At 39.2% G+C, this 16118-nt stretch overlaps 1 protein-coding gene across 1 annotated transcript in view; it reads right to left on the bottom strand.

Moving 5' to 3' along the window:
* Nucleotides 1–431: 431 nt before the first annotated feature.
* The window catches only part of LOC126075020 (aldo-keto reductase family 1 member C3-like), a 31807-nt gene continuing 16120 nt past the window's right edge, over nucleotides 432–16118 (bottom strand). The window contains exons 6-9 of the mRNA XM_049882084.1: nucleotides 11695–11804; nucleotides 9946–10111; nucleotides 2226–2308; nucleotides 432–597 (exon numbers count right to left, since the gene is read on the bottom strand). Coding sequence (XP_049738041.1) covers nucleotides 555–597; nucleotides 2226–2308; nucleotides 9946–10111; nucleotides 11695–11804 — 402 coding nt within the window. The 3' untranslated portion in view covers nucleotides 432–554. The remainder of the gene's footprint in view (nucleotides 598–2225; nucleotides 2309–9945; nucleotides 10112–11694; nucleotides 11805–16118) is intronic.

Raw genomic sequence — 16118 nt, 5'->3', positions numbered from 1 at the left:
TTTCCTGGAGTTCTGATCCTCTGCACTGCTCCTTGGGAGCCCTTTTGTTGTTGGTCATCCTTTCAATATGTGCCTCACCTTCTCAACCACATGCAGTGAGTTTTCTTGGACCTCAAAGGGCTAACTAAGGAATCACCAACTGATACATGCCTGCCCTTTGCTACTTTTCTAGAAGCTGAAAATTTCTCCCTGAGTACCATCCCAAGAATGTCTATAGCTTTCAACTTTTTCCCATGCCTCCAACCTTCTAGGCCAATCAGAGCTTTGGACCTGAAAGAAACAAGGTAAAAAAGTAAGTAATTAATAAGAGACCAAGATGGATAAGAATCTTCAGGGAGAAAAAATCTTTGTTCTTTTTTTTTAAAAAAAAAAAAAGACAAGAATTTAGTGCTTTCCCTTGCTGAGCTACTGTCACAACTCCAGCTGAGTGTGCGTTGCTAAGCAGCATGGATTCCAGCAGGGGTGCTCTTTCTCATCACCAGCATCTGAGACGTTTCCTGCATCATATTCACATGCAGGGTCTTCTGGAAGGAGTCACAACAAACCCCTCCTCTTTAATACTCTTCAGAAAATGGATAATTAGGGTTTCCAGTACCACTAGAATGAGAAAGAAAAATGCATAATGTAGATCCAAAGACTATTTCAATAACATCAGAGGTTTCTAAGAAGCTGGCATTAGTATGCAAATTGAATATTTTATTTCCTAGCTGCTTGTAAAGCTTGCCTTTCATAATTTCATAAGCATGTCTTTATAATAAATGTTTCTAGACAATAATAATTAAACAACTAAAATTATATTCCCATGCCTGGAACGTAGCACACAGATGCAAATCCACAAATATACTGCCCTCCCTTATCTACATCAGCAAAAAAAGAGAGATGTGCTGTGTGTTTTCATTTGAATTTTCAGGGAAAGCATAAATTAATTTTGTCTTGTTTTGAACAGAGATAAGTCCAGGTTTATGCTTAACACAAATAAATATTTTAGAGTGATACAGATTGTAGATAGCAATTGTACTCCACTTCACTAATTCATTCTTTTCCTACAACATGTCACCTATTGCATTACTCAGAAATGGATATAATGACATACATAAGATATGGTACTGTCTCCAAGAAGCTTCCTACATAGTGAGATCCCTGTGTATAATAACAACAGAAAGTATAAAGTGATACAAAATGGTTAATTGTAATTTAAATAATGATTGGAATTACTGATTGCTTCCCACTTTCTCTTTTTCTTTACATCATTTTTCTGTTTTTTTCCCTAATTTTCAGTATGCTGATAAAAATATTACCAATGATAATACTATACCTACCCATTTTTGAGTACTAATGATGTGTCATTGTGCTAGTCCCTTTTCACACATGATCACGTTATATCTATTATGAGCAAAAATTCCTACAGTAGAATGCCCTTTCTCAGAGTCCTATATTTTAGAGCATGTGGGAATAGTCAAGAATTTTGTAGGCTAAAAATGGTCTCCAACATTGAGGTTTTGTCTCCACGCTCTTTTCTTGGCTTTAATCTCTTTTCTCTTAGCCTTCTTCAACCTATGCATTGAGAGTTCTGTATTTCAGAAAATCAAAGCCACAAGTTCTTATACAAAGGCAATTCTTTCAGGAGGTGAGTGCAGTGTTTGGGTCTTGAATAAACATGAGACGAAAGAGTAGGCAAGATTTGAAAACTATTAAGACCTCAAATTTACAAGGTTTTTTTAGTGTAGGTGATGGAAATCTCTGGCTTGGAGCAGAGGGCTGGAGATTTTAGTCTGATTGAGCAGCTTTGAGAAATTGAGCAGGTTTAGGGGAGGACAATGACAAAAACTGTTTTTTGACCCATTTCATTAAGTGATATCTCTAATACCCAAGGTATGTGTCCAGTACTCTGTTGTAGAGATGAAAGGCAAACACGGAAGAGTTAAAATCATCAGTGATGTTGATTTTCTCTGGAAAGTATGTGGACTGAGGAGAGTAGAGTATGGGTGAATGTTCATGCTAACCCTGAGTCCCTCATACACTTTTGCTGATCCGGTGAATAGAACTTTGTGGTGAACTCAGTCTGAGAGTTTTGGGTAAGTTCACGTCTCATCCCTTCCTAAAACTGGCCACTATCTTTCTGGTATTGACTTAAATTTTAACAGCTCTCCTACTTTCCTTAGCTGAAAATTCACTGAAGCAATATCTTTACCAACAATACTTACTATTCAGTGAACAATACTTACTACGCAGCAGTAAAATAGCGAACATTGCGGTTTAGGCCATCTAGGGCTTTCATGTCGTCTGAAGTCAACTGGAATTCAAAAACCTATCAAGAGAAAGAAAAAAAAATAAATTACTTCCAGATTATATAATTTCCAATCTTGGTCCAAGTGAATCATCAGTATAAACAAAAATATGGCTGGGTACAAAAATCAGTGAATTTTCCAAATACTAACAAATACCAGGTAGAAACTAAAATAGAAGAAAAGATTTCATTTATACTAGCTTACTAAGAAGTATCAATGACTCTAGATTATGGGTAAGACATTTGCATTCTAGATGGTGGAAAATTAATCTGACAAAAATTCAGGCACTTTCCACCTCAGTGAAATTTCTAGGAGTCCGGTGGTGTGGAACAAGTCAAGACATTCCTTCTAAAATGAAGAATAAGTTGTTACATACAACTAAAAAAGAGGCACAATGCCTGATGGTTCCGTGTGGATTTTGGAGGCAGCATATCTCTTATCTGGGTGTGCTACTCTGGCCTATTTATCAACAGCCTAGAAAAACTGCTAGTTTTGAGTGGTGCCCAGAAGAACAGAGGGTGTGCCACATGGTCAGGCTACTGTACAAGTGTGTCTGCCAATCGGGCCATGTAATCTGGCTAATTCAATAGTTCTTAAAATGTCAGTGACAGATAGGTATACTGTTTGGAGTCTTTGGCAGGCCCCTGTTAGTGAAACACTAATTTTGGAGCAAAGGTCTACCATCTTCTGCAGATAACTACTCTCCTTTTGAGAAATAGCTTTTGTCTTGTTTTGAGCCGTAGTAGAGAGTGAACACTTAACCACGGGACATCAAGTCACCGTGTGACCTGTCTTAGGCTGGATCTGTGGAGGAGAAAAGTCAGTGAAATATATATATATATATATATATATATATATATATATATATATATATATATATATACACACACACACATACACGCAGATAGATTTATTTCAAGGAAATGGCTCACATAGTTGTGGAGGCTAGTGACTCCAAATTAGTGGCAGGTTGGAGGCTTTTCATGACTCACAATGCTGTAAGTGCTGATGGACACAAATAGGGTTAGATGGAAGGCTGGTGGCTCACAGGGTTGCAGGAGGTAGCAGATCCCGAAATCTGCAGGTCAGATGTATGGCTGTTGGCTCACGTCCCAAGAATTGGAGGTCAGAAGATGATGAGCTGGATGTAGGATCCAAAGAAGGTGAGCTTTGTCAGAGTATTTATATGTACCGGATGCAGTTACCTCTCACGAAACTCTCCTTCCAAGTCATTGGCCACTCACAACAGATCATATTATGTATGGTGATTACATCATATATGCCAAATAACCGAAAATCATGGACCAGCCATGTTGACACATATCCTTAACTGTCACTTGGCCCGAGCTGCCCATAATGAAGTGGGTGTTGTCTGACTCACAGTGTCGTAAAATCAGATGTGCATTTCAGCATACCATCCATAAATAGAAGTTATATATAGGAGATTGCACTCGAGCAGGACCTGAGGGTATAAATATGTGACACGAGGAAGTGGCCGAAATCCTCATCATTCCCAGTCCTGTCACACTGTCTTCCTTCTCCCAGTCTGCACCTTAGGCCTCATGCAGAGTTGACTGGGGAAGAGAATTCTTGCTCCTGGTTTATAAATATTTCTGCATTATATGTAGTCACCACTCAAAAGTGGACAGTGGCAGCAATGCAGCTCCTCCCTGGGACCTCCCTGAAGGACAGTGACACAGGGAAATCCCCCCGCAGTGGGAAGAACTGCAAGCAGTGTACGTGTTTATTTTGCTCAGAAGGAGAGCGAGCCAGATGTGCAATTGTATGCTGAATCTTGGGGTGTGGCTAATGGTTTGGCTGGTTGGTGAGGACCTTGAAAGGAACCTGATTGGGAAACAGGTGACAAGGAGGTATGGGGAAGAGCCATGTGGATGGACCTCTCTGAATGGGACCAAGAAATGAAGATGTTTGTGTCTCATGTGAATGCTCACCATCTTAGTTATCTAGTGCTGCTGTAACAGAATTACCACAATTGGATGGCTTTAACAAACAGGAATGTATTCTCTCATAGTCTAGGAGGTTAGAAGTTCAAATTCAGGGTGACAGCTTCAGGGCAAGGCTTTCTCTCTGTGTTGGCTCTGGGGGAAGGTCCTTGTCATCAATTTTTCCCTGTTCTAGGAGCTTCTCTGTGCAGGGACCCCAGGTCCAAAGCACACACTCCTCTCTTGGTTCTTCACTCTTGGTGATAGGAGACATCCTCTCTCTCTGCTGTCTTCTCTCTTTTATAACTCAAAAGAGATTGACTCAAGATACAACCTAACCTTGTGGTTTAGTCCTGCCTCATTGACATAACTACCTCTAATCCTGCCTCATTAACTTCATAGAGGTAGGATGTACAATACTTAGGAAAACCACATCAGATGATGAAATAGTGGACAATCACCCAATACTGGGAATCATGGCCTAGGCAGTTGACACACATTTTGGGGGGACACAATTCAATCCATGACACTCACCAAATAACGACCTCAGCAGCAGAGGATTTTTACAACCAAGTGGGTAATATGACTTATCCTGTAGATAGGAGTTAGCCTCTTTCCCAGCCACTCCTGTCACTGCCCAATGGGCTTATGCAAAAAGTGGCATGATGGGAGAGATGGACGTTATGCATGGGCTCAGCAACGTGCACTTTGAACCACCAAGGCTTTCTTGGCTATAGTCACTACTGACTGCCCAATCTGCCAGCAGCAGAGACCTACACTGAGTCCCTGATATGGCACTATTGCTAGAGACTATCAGCCAGCAAACTGGTGGTACATGGATTACATTGGTTCACTTCATTATGCAAAGAGCAGCATTTTATTCTTACTGGGATAGAAATTAACTCAGGATACAGATTTGCCTTCCCTGCACGCAGTGTTTCTGTCAAAATTACCATCTGTGTACTTGTCCACTATCATGGTTCCTTGAATCAAGAAGCTCATTTCACAGCAAATGAAATTCAGCTATTGGCCTCTGCTCATGGAATTCACTGGTCCTACTATGTTCCCCGTCATCCTGAACCAGCTGGCTTGATAAAGCAATGGAATGGTGTTCTAAAGACACAATTGCGGCACCAGCTAAGTGGTAATATATTGCAGGGTTGGGGTAATCTTCTCCAGGAGACTGTATATGCTCTAAACCAGTGTCTAATATATGATGCTTTTTCTCCCATGCCCAGGATTCATGAGCCCAGGAACCAAGGGCTGGAAATGGGAATGGCACCACTCACTATTACCCCTAGTCACCCACGCACAAAATTTTAGCATTCTGTCTCTGTGACCTTACATATATATACGTGTCTGTCTGTTATACATACATACACGTGTGTGTGTGTGTGTATTTATATATTGCTTGATAAAGTAGAGGTCAGTGAAAAAGAGGAAAACCCTCAATGAGATGCATTGACACAGTGGCTGCAATAGCGGGCTCAAGCATAACAACAATAGTGAAGATGGTGAGGGTTGGGCGGTATTTTGTTCTGTTGTACTTAGGGTCATTATGGACTGGAACCAGCTTGATGACACCTAACAACAACATATGTATATCAAGTATATTTGTTTTCTTCCCTCCCTTACTCCATTACTTATTATAAATTATAATATATAAACAGGGCTAGTGCATTTTTGGTTGTATGCATGTTGGTTGTGTCATATTAGGTGCAAGTATGACTTTATAATTGTCTTTATTTAGAGATGTTTTAAAGTTTTGGGTGATGTGTACAGGTGCCAAGTTGACAAGGGGTGGACTGTGATAATTCATGTTATTTGCCAACTTGGCTAGGCCATGATTCTCGGTGACTTAGTTTTTTAGATATTATATAATAATCATCCATCTTGTGATCTGATATCAAGAGCCAATCAGTTGAAAGGGGAGTTTCCTTGAGGGTGTGATCTGTATCCAATACATACAGGTGTTCTGCCAAATCTCAACCTTTCTGGATCCTACACCCAAATCGTCATCTCTGACCTCCAGTTCATAGGACATAAGCGAGGGCCTACCACCTGATTTTGGATCCACCAGCTCCTGCAACCCTGTGAGCCATAAGCCTACCTCCTGAGCCGTAGATTTTGGTTCCACAGCCCATGCAACCACGTGAGTGAAAAGAAGCCTTCAGCTTGCTGGCTACCCTTGGGTTTGGGACTTGCCAGCCTCCACAATTGCATGAGATTTTTCCTCAAAATAAATCTCTCTCTATATATTTATATTTATGCTTCACTGGTTTTGTGCCTCTAGAGAGCCCAGCCTTGGACAGATTGTGTCTCTAGGAGCTTGACATAACTCTTCTCTGGGTCCTGGAGAGCCACACTTTCATCCGTGGTGTCAAAGGACATCACAAATAAAATTAAGACGAAAATGAGGAGCTCACAGGTAAAACTAGCTGAATATGTATGGAAATAAGTCATCATAAATGAGAGCCTGTTGGTATAAAAGACAGTAAAACAAACCACTAGGATTATTAATATTGGCATTCATGGACTATAAAATAATTGTGGTGGTATATTTAAAAAATATTCACACTAGAAACTATATAATGATTAAGAAAATTATTAAAACAAGTATACAGAATTTTTAGACATAAAAATTTGGTATTAAAAACACAAAGGACCATTTTATGAGTATATTAAAAGTGGCCAACAAACCCATGAAAAGAAATTTGTGATCATTAGCCATTAAAAAAAGCAAAAAACCAAACTCATTGCCATCAATTCAATTTGGACTCATAGCAACTGTATAGAACAGAGTAAAACTGCCCCATAGCATTTCCAAAGAGCGAATGTTGTATTCAAACTGCTGACCTTTTGTTTAGCAGCCTGAGCTCTTAACCACACTAGCCATTAGAGAGATGCAAATAGAAACTACAATGAGATACCATCTCACTCCTGCAAAAATGTCACTGTTAAAACCAAGCAGCAAACAAAAAAACAGAAAACAACAAATGCTGGCAAAGTTTTGAGGGATTAGAACATTTAACCAGTGCTGGCCTGACTGTAAAATGATGAAGCCACTTTCTCAAGAGGGTAGAAATACTTTATGATGCACCAATCCCACTCCTAGGTATATTCTCTAGAGATCTAATAAAAGAGACATAGAGGGACATATGCACACCTGTGTTCAATACAGCAATATTCACATAGCAAAAAGATGGAAATGATGTAACTGCCCAACAATGGATGAATGGATAAACACAATGTGGTACCTACATACAATGGAATACTACACAGCCATAAAGAATGATGATGAGTCCTCTTATATAGTATATCATGGATGAATATGAAGGACGTTATGCTGATTAATACTAGCCAATCAGAAAAAACAAATATTATATAATTGCTTTTCATAAGACCAGAATAGATATATATATATAGAGAGAGAGAGAGAGACCAACACTCATTGGTGGTTACCAGAGATGAGTGGAGAGGGGGATAGCCAGAAGCACTCTCAAGATCGTAGACAATTGTTATTTTTGGTGTTGGTAAAGAGAGCATTGAATGTGGGTGAAGTGCACACAGCTTGACAAAGGTAAATGATGTCACTGAAGAGTGCAAGAGAAAAGGATGTTTTTGGTAAAGGATATGACAAATATATTTTTGCAACGACATCAACAACAACTAAAAAATAGATGTGTGATTACACAAATATGTATATAAGCATATATGTGTATGGGTGTGAACATGCAGGTACATATGCATGTGTGCACAGATATATCTATAGGCATATGTACATACAAGTATGTGTGTGCATGAATGTATATTCATATATAAATAAGCCACATAGGGGACGCAGCTAAGAATACTACTTAGACGCAAAGAAACGCCTCTTAAAATTAGTTTTCTAACTTTGAAGGCTTAGGACCATAGTCTCGTGGGACAGCTCAGTTCTTTGTCATGATATAGGTTATAAAGTGTTTGTTCTACAACCCAATGTGGTGAGAAGTGTCTGGGGTCTGAAAAGCTACTGAGGAACCATCTAAGATATATCTATTGGTTTCTACTTATCCATAACAAAAGAGAAAGAAGGAAGCCAAAGACTCATAGAAAAAACTAGTCAATAGGCCTAATAGCCTGTATGTACCATGGCCTCATCTACCCTGTGACCAGAAGAAGTAGATTGGCAAGAAGGTGAAAGCTAGTAATATCACATGCTGGCTAAAATGTGGAGCAAGGAGGAATGTCTTATGTCGCTCACAGAAATATGACTAAATAAAACAAGGTTGGAAAAAGTTTGATATTAATAAATGTGAACCTGCTCATCTTCTATTACCAATCAGTTTCACTCCTGTATCACCAGCACACACATACAAGAATGTTCCTGGCAGGATTATTCAAATGACAAAAACAAGCAATCAAACAACACAAATGCCCCAACAGTAGTTGGATAAATAAATTATTGCAAAGTCATGAGTCGTAAGATGATGCAGAAGTAAAAATGAACAAACTGTAGCTGCATGCATCACAGGAATGAATCTCACAAAGTTTAATGCGAGAAATGCAGTGTGATTCCACTTACAGAATGTTTTAAAACAGGTAGATTAAAAAAGATAGTAAGTGATCTACCCTTAAGTAGCAAAACTGTGAGAACAGTCAAAGGAACAATTGATTATTACGAAAGTTAGAGGAATGGATACCCCCATGGAGGGAGAAATGATCAGTGAGCTTCAGACAGGCGTCATGTGCAATTTCATAACCTGAATGATCCTCAGGTGTTCAGGTTTTTGTTATGTTTTTAACTATGGTTAACATTTTATACACTCTTATGTTTGTGATACAGTTCACATTTTAGAAAGTTGTGGCAAGCAAACTGACTCAATTGATACAATTCTCATACTGACTGACAGCTCTTGCTTGACTTTGAAAGTGTATGTGTTCTCAGATCAAAGTTAAAACTTGTGTCTCTGAAATCAACATTTAAAAGTAATGTCATACCAGTCTGTGTGGCTTGCAATAATTTTTACAGAACATATATACTTTAATATGTAGGCAATATCTGGGAAGTTACCAGAAAAAGGCCAACAGAGATTGGTATGGAAAGGAAGATCAGATGATTGGGAACTGAGCTACAGGTTGGGAGGAAACGTAATTTTCCTTCTATATCTTCTATGCAATGTAAATTAATTATTTTATATTTTTATTAACAGGTAACAACTTTTTAGGTTTCTCCAGGAATAGGGCCTCTCTCTGTACTCAGGGAGGAAGAGATTGTCACCAGGACCTTGGTGTTCACAGTTTAGGGACCCAGCAGGTTAGATGGGGGATCATCCATTGTGTCTGGTTAGGTGGACACATATAGGGAGAGTGTGACTCAGAGCCTTCAACTAGTTCCTGGTAAAAGAATCCTAGTGTATTGAAGACTGAAAAATCACCTAATCCAATTACCTCTTTTTAGAAATGTCAAAACGACATGCCTTTTGCACAAGGTTACAGACTAAATTGCAGGGAAGGTTAGAGTTCAAGTCTCAGATTTCTGTCCAATCCTTTTCCATGCAGCCATGCTACCTCTCCTGTTGTTGTACATGAAGGAGAAAAACCCTAGCAAATGCACATATGGAAACCTCAAGGAAATCAACATGGCCCTAAGTTGCCATGAGCCTTACATTGAAGGATACCTGTGAAGGTTATGACTTAGTTTCCTGGAAGCCCATCAGCCTGCTCATCACCTGCATGTTCTCTTTGATCCTCTTCTCATTGCAACTCTTGGCCAGGACCACGACCCCACGCTGAAGCTGGTAGCGAAGGGCAATCAGGGCTGGGGTTCGCTTGTGCTTTTTAGCCAGGGCACCAAGAACTGGATCATCCAAGAGAACAGGGGAGCTCTGGTCCACCCTGGAAGGACATGCAGAAATGCAAAACACATGAGGCAGAATTCTTAATTTGTCAGGAGCTTCTAAAACATACTAAGGTGGTCCCCTCTAGACCAGTAGTTCCCCCAATGTTGTCCCTGGGCCAGCATCATCTACATCATATAGGAACACGTTAGAAATGCAATGCTAGTGCAAATCACCCAGATCTATTGAATCAGAGTTGATGAGGGCTCAGCATTCCATGTTTTAAAAATCCTTCCAGGTCATTTTGATGCTCTCTTTAGTCTGAAAGAAGAATCCCTGGAGACTCTCAGCTAACTAGAATGTTGTCAGTTCAAAGCCCTGCTCTGTGAGAAACACGTGGCAGACTGCTCTCATTAAGCTTTATTGCCCTGAAAACGCTGTGGTCTACTCTGTCTTGTAGGGTTGACTATCAGTTAGAATCGACTAGATGGCAGTAGGTTTCATTTGAAAACAATGGTTCCAGGCCCTTGGACTTCCTTTTACTTTTCACTGGCTGTTTTTCTTCTCTGGGTACAGCCAGAGAAGGGACATGAGAGTAGGAAGGGAAATGGGAAGACTTGAATAATTATGGTGTATAATATCTGTACAGAAGTTTAAAAAATGATGCCAGATAGTAATTTCTTTCTATCCTCATAAACTTGGGAGTTACTTATTATTTTCCTGATTTTAGACATAAGATAACTGATGCTTATGGAGGATATTACTTGAAAAATGTCAATCTCTTAAAAGAACGTCAAAATCATGACTTCAGTTTATAACTTTTGTCTCAGTTTTTGAAATATGAAATATGTATAGCTTTTAATGTAGATGTTTATTTTTGATGTGGAAACTAAAATTAGAGTTGCATATGCCAAGCCCAGAGAATATAGCCGAATGACTGGGTCTCACTGGACATAGTTTAAGATAATCAGTAACCTAGCCCTTACAGGTAATGAACTAGTTTGCTTCTTTAGATTTAACTGTAAATTTAACATGCTGAGTCCCTAGCCCATTTTCCAGACAAATAGGTACTCAGCCCAGCTATCTGCATCTCCTCAGCAGGCAGGTCCTCCCTGCCTACTTACCCTCCACTCCGCACCCCCCCAGCCCTGCCCCTCCCTTGGCCAAGAACTGCAACATTTGTCTTCTTAAGAAAACTGACATTTCAGAAGAGAAAGGGTTTCAAAGGATATTTTAATGAATCTCTGATAAGCCATCTGAAACTGCTTAGACTTCTGGGACTCTCTTTGCTCCTCTCTGACTATACTAACCCTGATGCTGTCACATTTTTTTTGGAACACGTAGTATACGCTATATATGCTGTGTGTTCCCCTATTTGTGAATAATTGATTGAATAACACATTCTTAGTATTGTTTTTAACTTTCTTTCCATTCTCAGAAGTTCTTTTACATTGACTATAACCAGACACACAATGTAAAAGCATTGGGCTGGGTGAAAGGGTTATAAAGAAGTATTTCTACAGCTTCTCTCCCCCTTTTACCCATGCAGTTGAGCATTAACGCCAGGAAATAGGGTATAGTATATTAAAAATGTTTCTTCAATAATGGTGTTTTAGATAATCTCTCCATTGTCCTCATTACCATCTTTTATCTCGAGTAGATCCCAGAGCACTGTAGGCAACCAGAACAATGTCTTTTGACTTGCAGAAATCCAGAAGTTTGCTCTGGTTGAGATAAGGATGACATTCCACCTGTAGAACAGCAAGGCAAAAATGGGTCAGATGACATGAAAACATGATATTAAAATGTAAGGGAAATGATAAAAGTCAAAGACTCTGGATGAAAACACTGTTAATTTGTATTTGAACTAGGAATACCAACATGAACTAATGTTGGAAAAAATACATTTTCTCTTTTGCTACTGGAAGAATCAAAAACAATAATCTTCTGTAAGAGAAATACCTCTATTGCCCAGTTCTTGGTACCATCTTAGTTATCTACTGCTGCTGTAACAGAATTACCACAAGTGGATGGCTTTAACAAAGAGAAATTTATTTTCTCACAATCTAGTAGGCTAGAAGTCCAAATTCAGACATCAGCTCCAAGGAGGGCTTTCTCCGTCTGTGGGATCTGGAGGAAGGCCTTCTCATCAATCTTCTCCTGGACAAGGAGCTTCTCTGAGCTAGAACTCTGAGTCCAAAGGGCTCACTCTGCTCCTGGGCTTGCTTTCTTGGTGTTATGATGCCCCCTGTCTCTGCTCCTTTCTCTCTTTTATATCTCAAAAGGAATTGGCTCAAGATAGAATCCAATCTTATAGATAGAGCCTTGTGTCATTAACATAACTGAGGTCTATTCCACCTCATTAACATCATAGACGTAGTATTTCCAACACATAGGAAAATCACATCAGATGACAAAATGGTAGACAATCACTCAGTAGTAGGAATCATGGTCTAGCCAAATTGATACACATAATTTTGGGGGACACCTTTCAATCCATGTCAGTTACTAGATGTCATTATCTGCCACAAGGAGAGAAGGGTAATTCTGGATCTGGGAGAGGAAAAGAACTTTCTAGCTTTGGACATCAAAGTGTGCCCAGATAGCATGAAAGTACTCAAAGCCATGAGTACACATTCAAAGGACAAAGGAAACAGTTTGATGGGTAGATTTGCGTATCAAAAGGAGTAAAGACTAAAATAATTTCTAACGCATTGAATAAAAAAAATCTCTAAATTCTTATGAATGAGAGATATACAAAAAGGAGGAGAGCAAGAACAATTTGTCCCTAGTGAAGATGATTATTACTGTATTTTTTCTCTGAATATTGATCATTAAAGGATAAGAATTACACATTTGTTTGGTCTTATGAGAAATAATTGTAATTTATCCTGAGTTGATAATTAATATTCTAGTTTTATAGAAAAAAGCCAGGTAAGAAAAGTATAAAGAATGAGAAAAATAAAAAATAATAATTTACAAATCCCATCAAAATAACTGATTTAGGCAAAAATCATCAATGGATACTAAACCATTAAACATAAATTTGTTGGTGAATATGATTTTCTTTGATACAAAATTATCAACCAACACCTTATTAGCTGAATGCAAACGAGAAAATATATGATTACAGAGAAGAGATCTGTCTACCACCTGCTTAACGAAGTACTAAAATCTAACATCACTAATGTTGACACCATGTGTCAATACGTGCTTCCTAAACTCACAGCCTTCAAGTCAATTTTGACTCATAGAGACCCTATAGGATAGAGTAGAACTGCCACATAGGGCTTCTAAGGTGTGGCTGGGGGATTTGAACTGTCAACCTTTTTGACTGGCAACAGATTTTTCAGCACCGTGCCACCAGGGCTGCATGAGTTTCATAAAAAAGAGAAAAAAAACCTCACAAACCTGTTGCCATGCAGTTGATTCTGACTCATAGTGACCCTACAGGACAGAGTAGAACTGCTGCACAGGGTTTCCAAGAAGCTGCTGGTGGATTTGAACTGCCAACCTATTGGTTAGCAGCCAAATGCTAAACCACTGCACCACCAGTGCTCCAGGAAATTTCTGAAATTTTCTTGACAAAAATGTTTAACCTGAATCACATAAAGTTTTCTTCTGTGTCTGTCAGTTTCTCGTACTGCGGTGGCTTGTGTGTTGTTGTGATGCTGGAAGCTATGCCCCTGGTATCTCAACTATTAGCAGTTTCATCCATGGCGGTCAGGTCTCAGTGAAGCTTCTAGACTAAGACAGACTAGGAAGAAGGACCTGGAAGTCTACTTCTGAAAAAATTGGCCAATGAAAACATTATGAATAGCAGTGGAACAGTATCTGATATAGAGCTAGAAGAAGAGCCCTTTGGGTTGGAAGGCACTCCAAACACAAATGAGGAAGAGCTGCCTCCTCAAAGTAGAGTTGACCTTTGGATAGAGTAGAACTTTTGGGACCTTCATTTGCTGAGTTGGGACACCTGCCTCAAATGAGAACATACAGCTGCAAACATCCATTAATAATTGGAACATGGAACATATGAAGTATGGATATAGGAAAATTGGAAGTCATCAAAACTGAAACGGACCAAATAAACATCAATCTTCTAAGCATTAGTGAGCTGAAATGGACTGGCATTGGCCACTTTGAATTGGACAATCAGATGGTCAACTATGCTAAGAATGACAAATTGAAGAGGAATGGTGTGGCATTTATTGTCAAAAAGAACATTTCAAGACCTATCCAGAAGTACAACACAATCTGTAATAGGATCATATCCATATAACTACAAGGAAGACCAGCTAAGAAGACTATTATTCAAATTTATGCACCAACCACTAATGCTAAAGATGAGGAAATTGAAGATTGTTACTAACTTTTGTGGTCAGAAATTGAACAGACATGCAATGAGTTGCATTAATAATTACTGGTGACTGGCATGTGAAATTTGGAAATGTGAAATTTGGAAAGGATTGGTAGTTGAAAAATATGGCCTTGGTGACAGAAATGACACCAGAGATCACATGATAGAATTTTGCAAGACCAAGGACATTTTCAAAGCAAAAACCTTTCTTTCAACAACATAAACAATGACTGTACATATGGAACTCGCTGGATGGAAAACACAGGAATTAAGTTGACTACATCTGTGAAAAGAGATGGTTGAGAAGCTCAACATCATCCGTCAGAACAACGCAAGGGTTTGACTGCGGAACAGACCATAAATTGTTTTTACGCAAGTTCAAGTTGATTAGACCCTTATTACTGCAGTGGTGTATGTGCTTGAGATCTGACTTCAACTGTTTTAGCTGTGTGCTGGAGAGGTGGAATTTTGATGTTCGACACCACTTCGCCTATTAAACACTGTCCTCACCTACCCACAAGAGGGACCTGAGGGCTGGTGGCTCAAGCCACATCACCTAGCCACTCGTGACAGGGGTCCAAGGACACCTGGTACCTCCCACTCCTTACAACCAAAAGCATTGAGTGCCCAAGGTCCAGCTGCAGAACCCACCCACCTGTGTGCTCTAGGAAACAGGGATGTGCTTTCCTCACAGACACTCAGGGGATGGTTGTCAGCCCCTGCCTTGTTCACAGCGTGACTCCCTGTTGCAACCAGATACCCGTGCCTACACCAGTCACCCCTGCCCCTCTCAGACTGTAGGACAGAGCCTGTACCACACACTTGATGACCAAGTACCTAGACACCTGAGATGAATCCATACAAGAAAAGAAAATGAACTCCTAAGCTCCTATACCTGCTAACAGCTCTAGCTATCTGATGACAGGAAGTTAGAGATTTAAAGGTGAAAATAATCAAGCTAGCTCACTCAAGAAGCTTACTTGGGCATATCAAAAAAAAAAAAAAAAAACAAATCAAGAAGCTAGGATACAGTAAGCAAACAGAAAATAAATTAATATAATAACTATTAAATGGCTCAGAGAAAACAGTCAATAAAAAATCACATAAAGAAGCAGAACACAATTGCTTCAACAAGCTCTCAAAATAATCAAGGAATCTTCCAGCAGAAGATATATTCCTGGAATAACCAGATGTAAAATACAAGAGATTAATATGTAGAACCCTTCAAGACATCAGGAAGAAGATCAGACAAAATGCAGAACAAGCCAAGGAACACACAGATAAAGCAGCTGAAGAAATTAAAAAGGTTATTTAAGAACATAATGAAGAATTTAATAGGCTGCAAGAATCCATAGAGAGACAGCAATCAGAGTTGAGAAGATTAACAATAAAACCTGGGAATTAGACAACACAATAGAAAGTCAGAGGAGCAGAAAAGAGGAAATGAAGGCAGAATTAGTGAGACTGAAGATAAAACACTTGGCACCAATATATTTGAAGAAAAATCAGATAAACAAATTTTTAAAAATGAAGAAACCCTAAGAATCATGTTTTACTCTATCAAGAGAAATAACCTATGAGTGATTTGAGTACCAGAACAGGGAGTAGTAACAGAAAATACAGAGACAATTGTTTAAGATTTCTTGGCTGAGAATATCGCTGATACTGTGAAAGATGTGAAGATATCTATGATGCTCATCAAACCCCA

Source organism: Elephas maximus, chromosome 4 (genome assembly GCF_024166365.1).
Source record: "Elephas maximus indicus isolate mEleMax1 chromosome 4, mEleMax1 primary haplotype, whole genome shotgun sequence".
Classification (NCBI taxonomy): Eukaryota; Metazoa; Chordata; class Mammalia; order Proboscidea; family Elephantidae; genus Elephas; species Elephas maximus.
The sequence above is the reverse complement of the archived record's forward strand: the minus strand, read 5'-3'. Positions and strand labels throughout refer to the sequence as shown.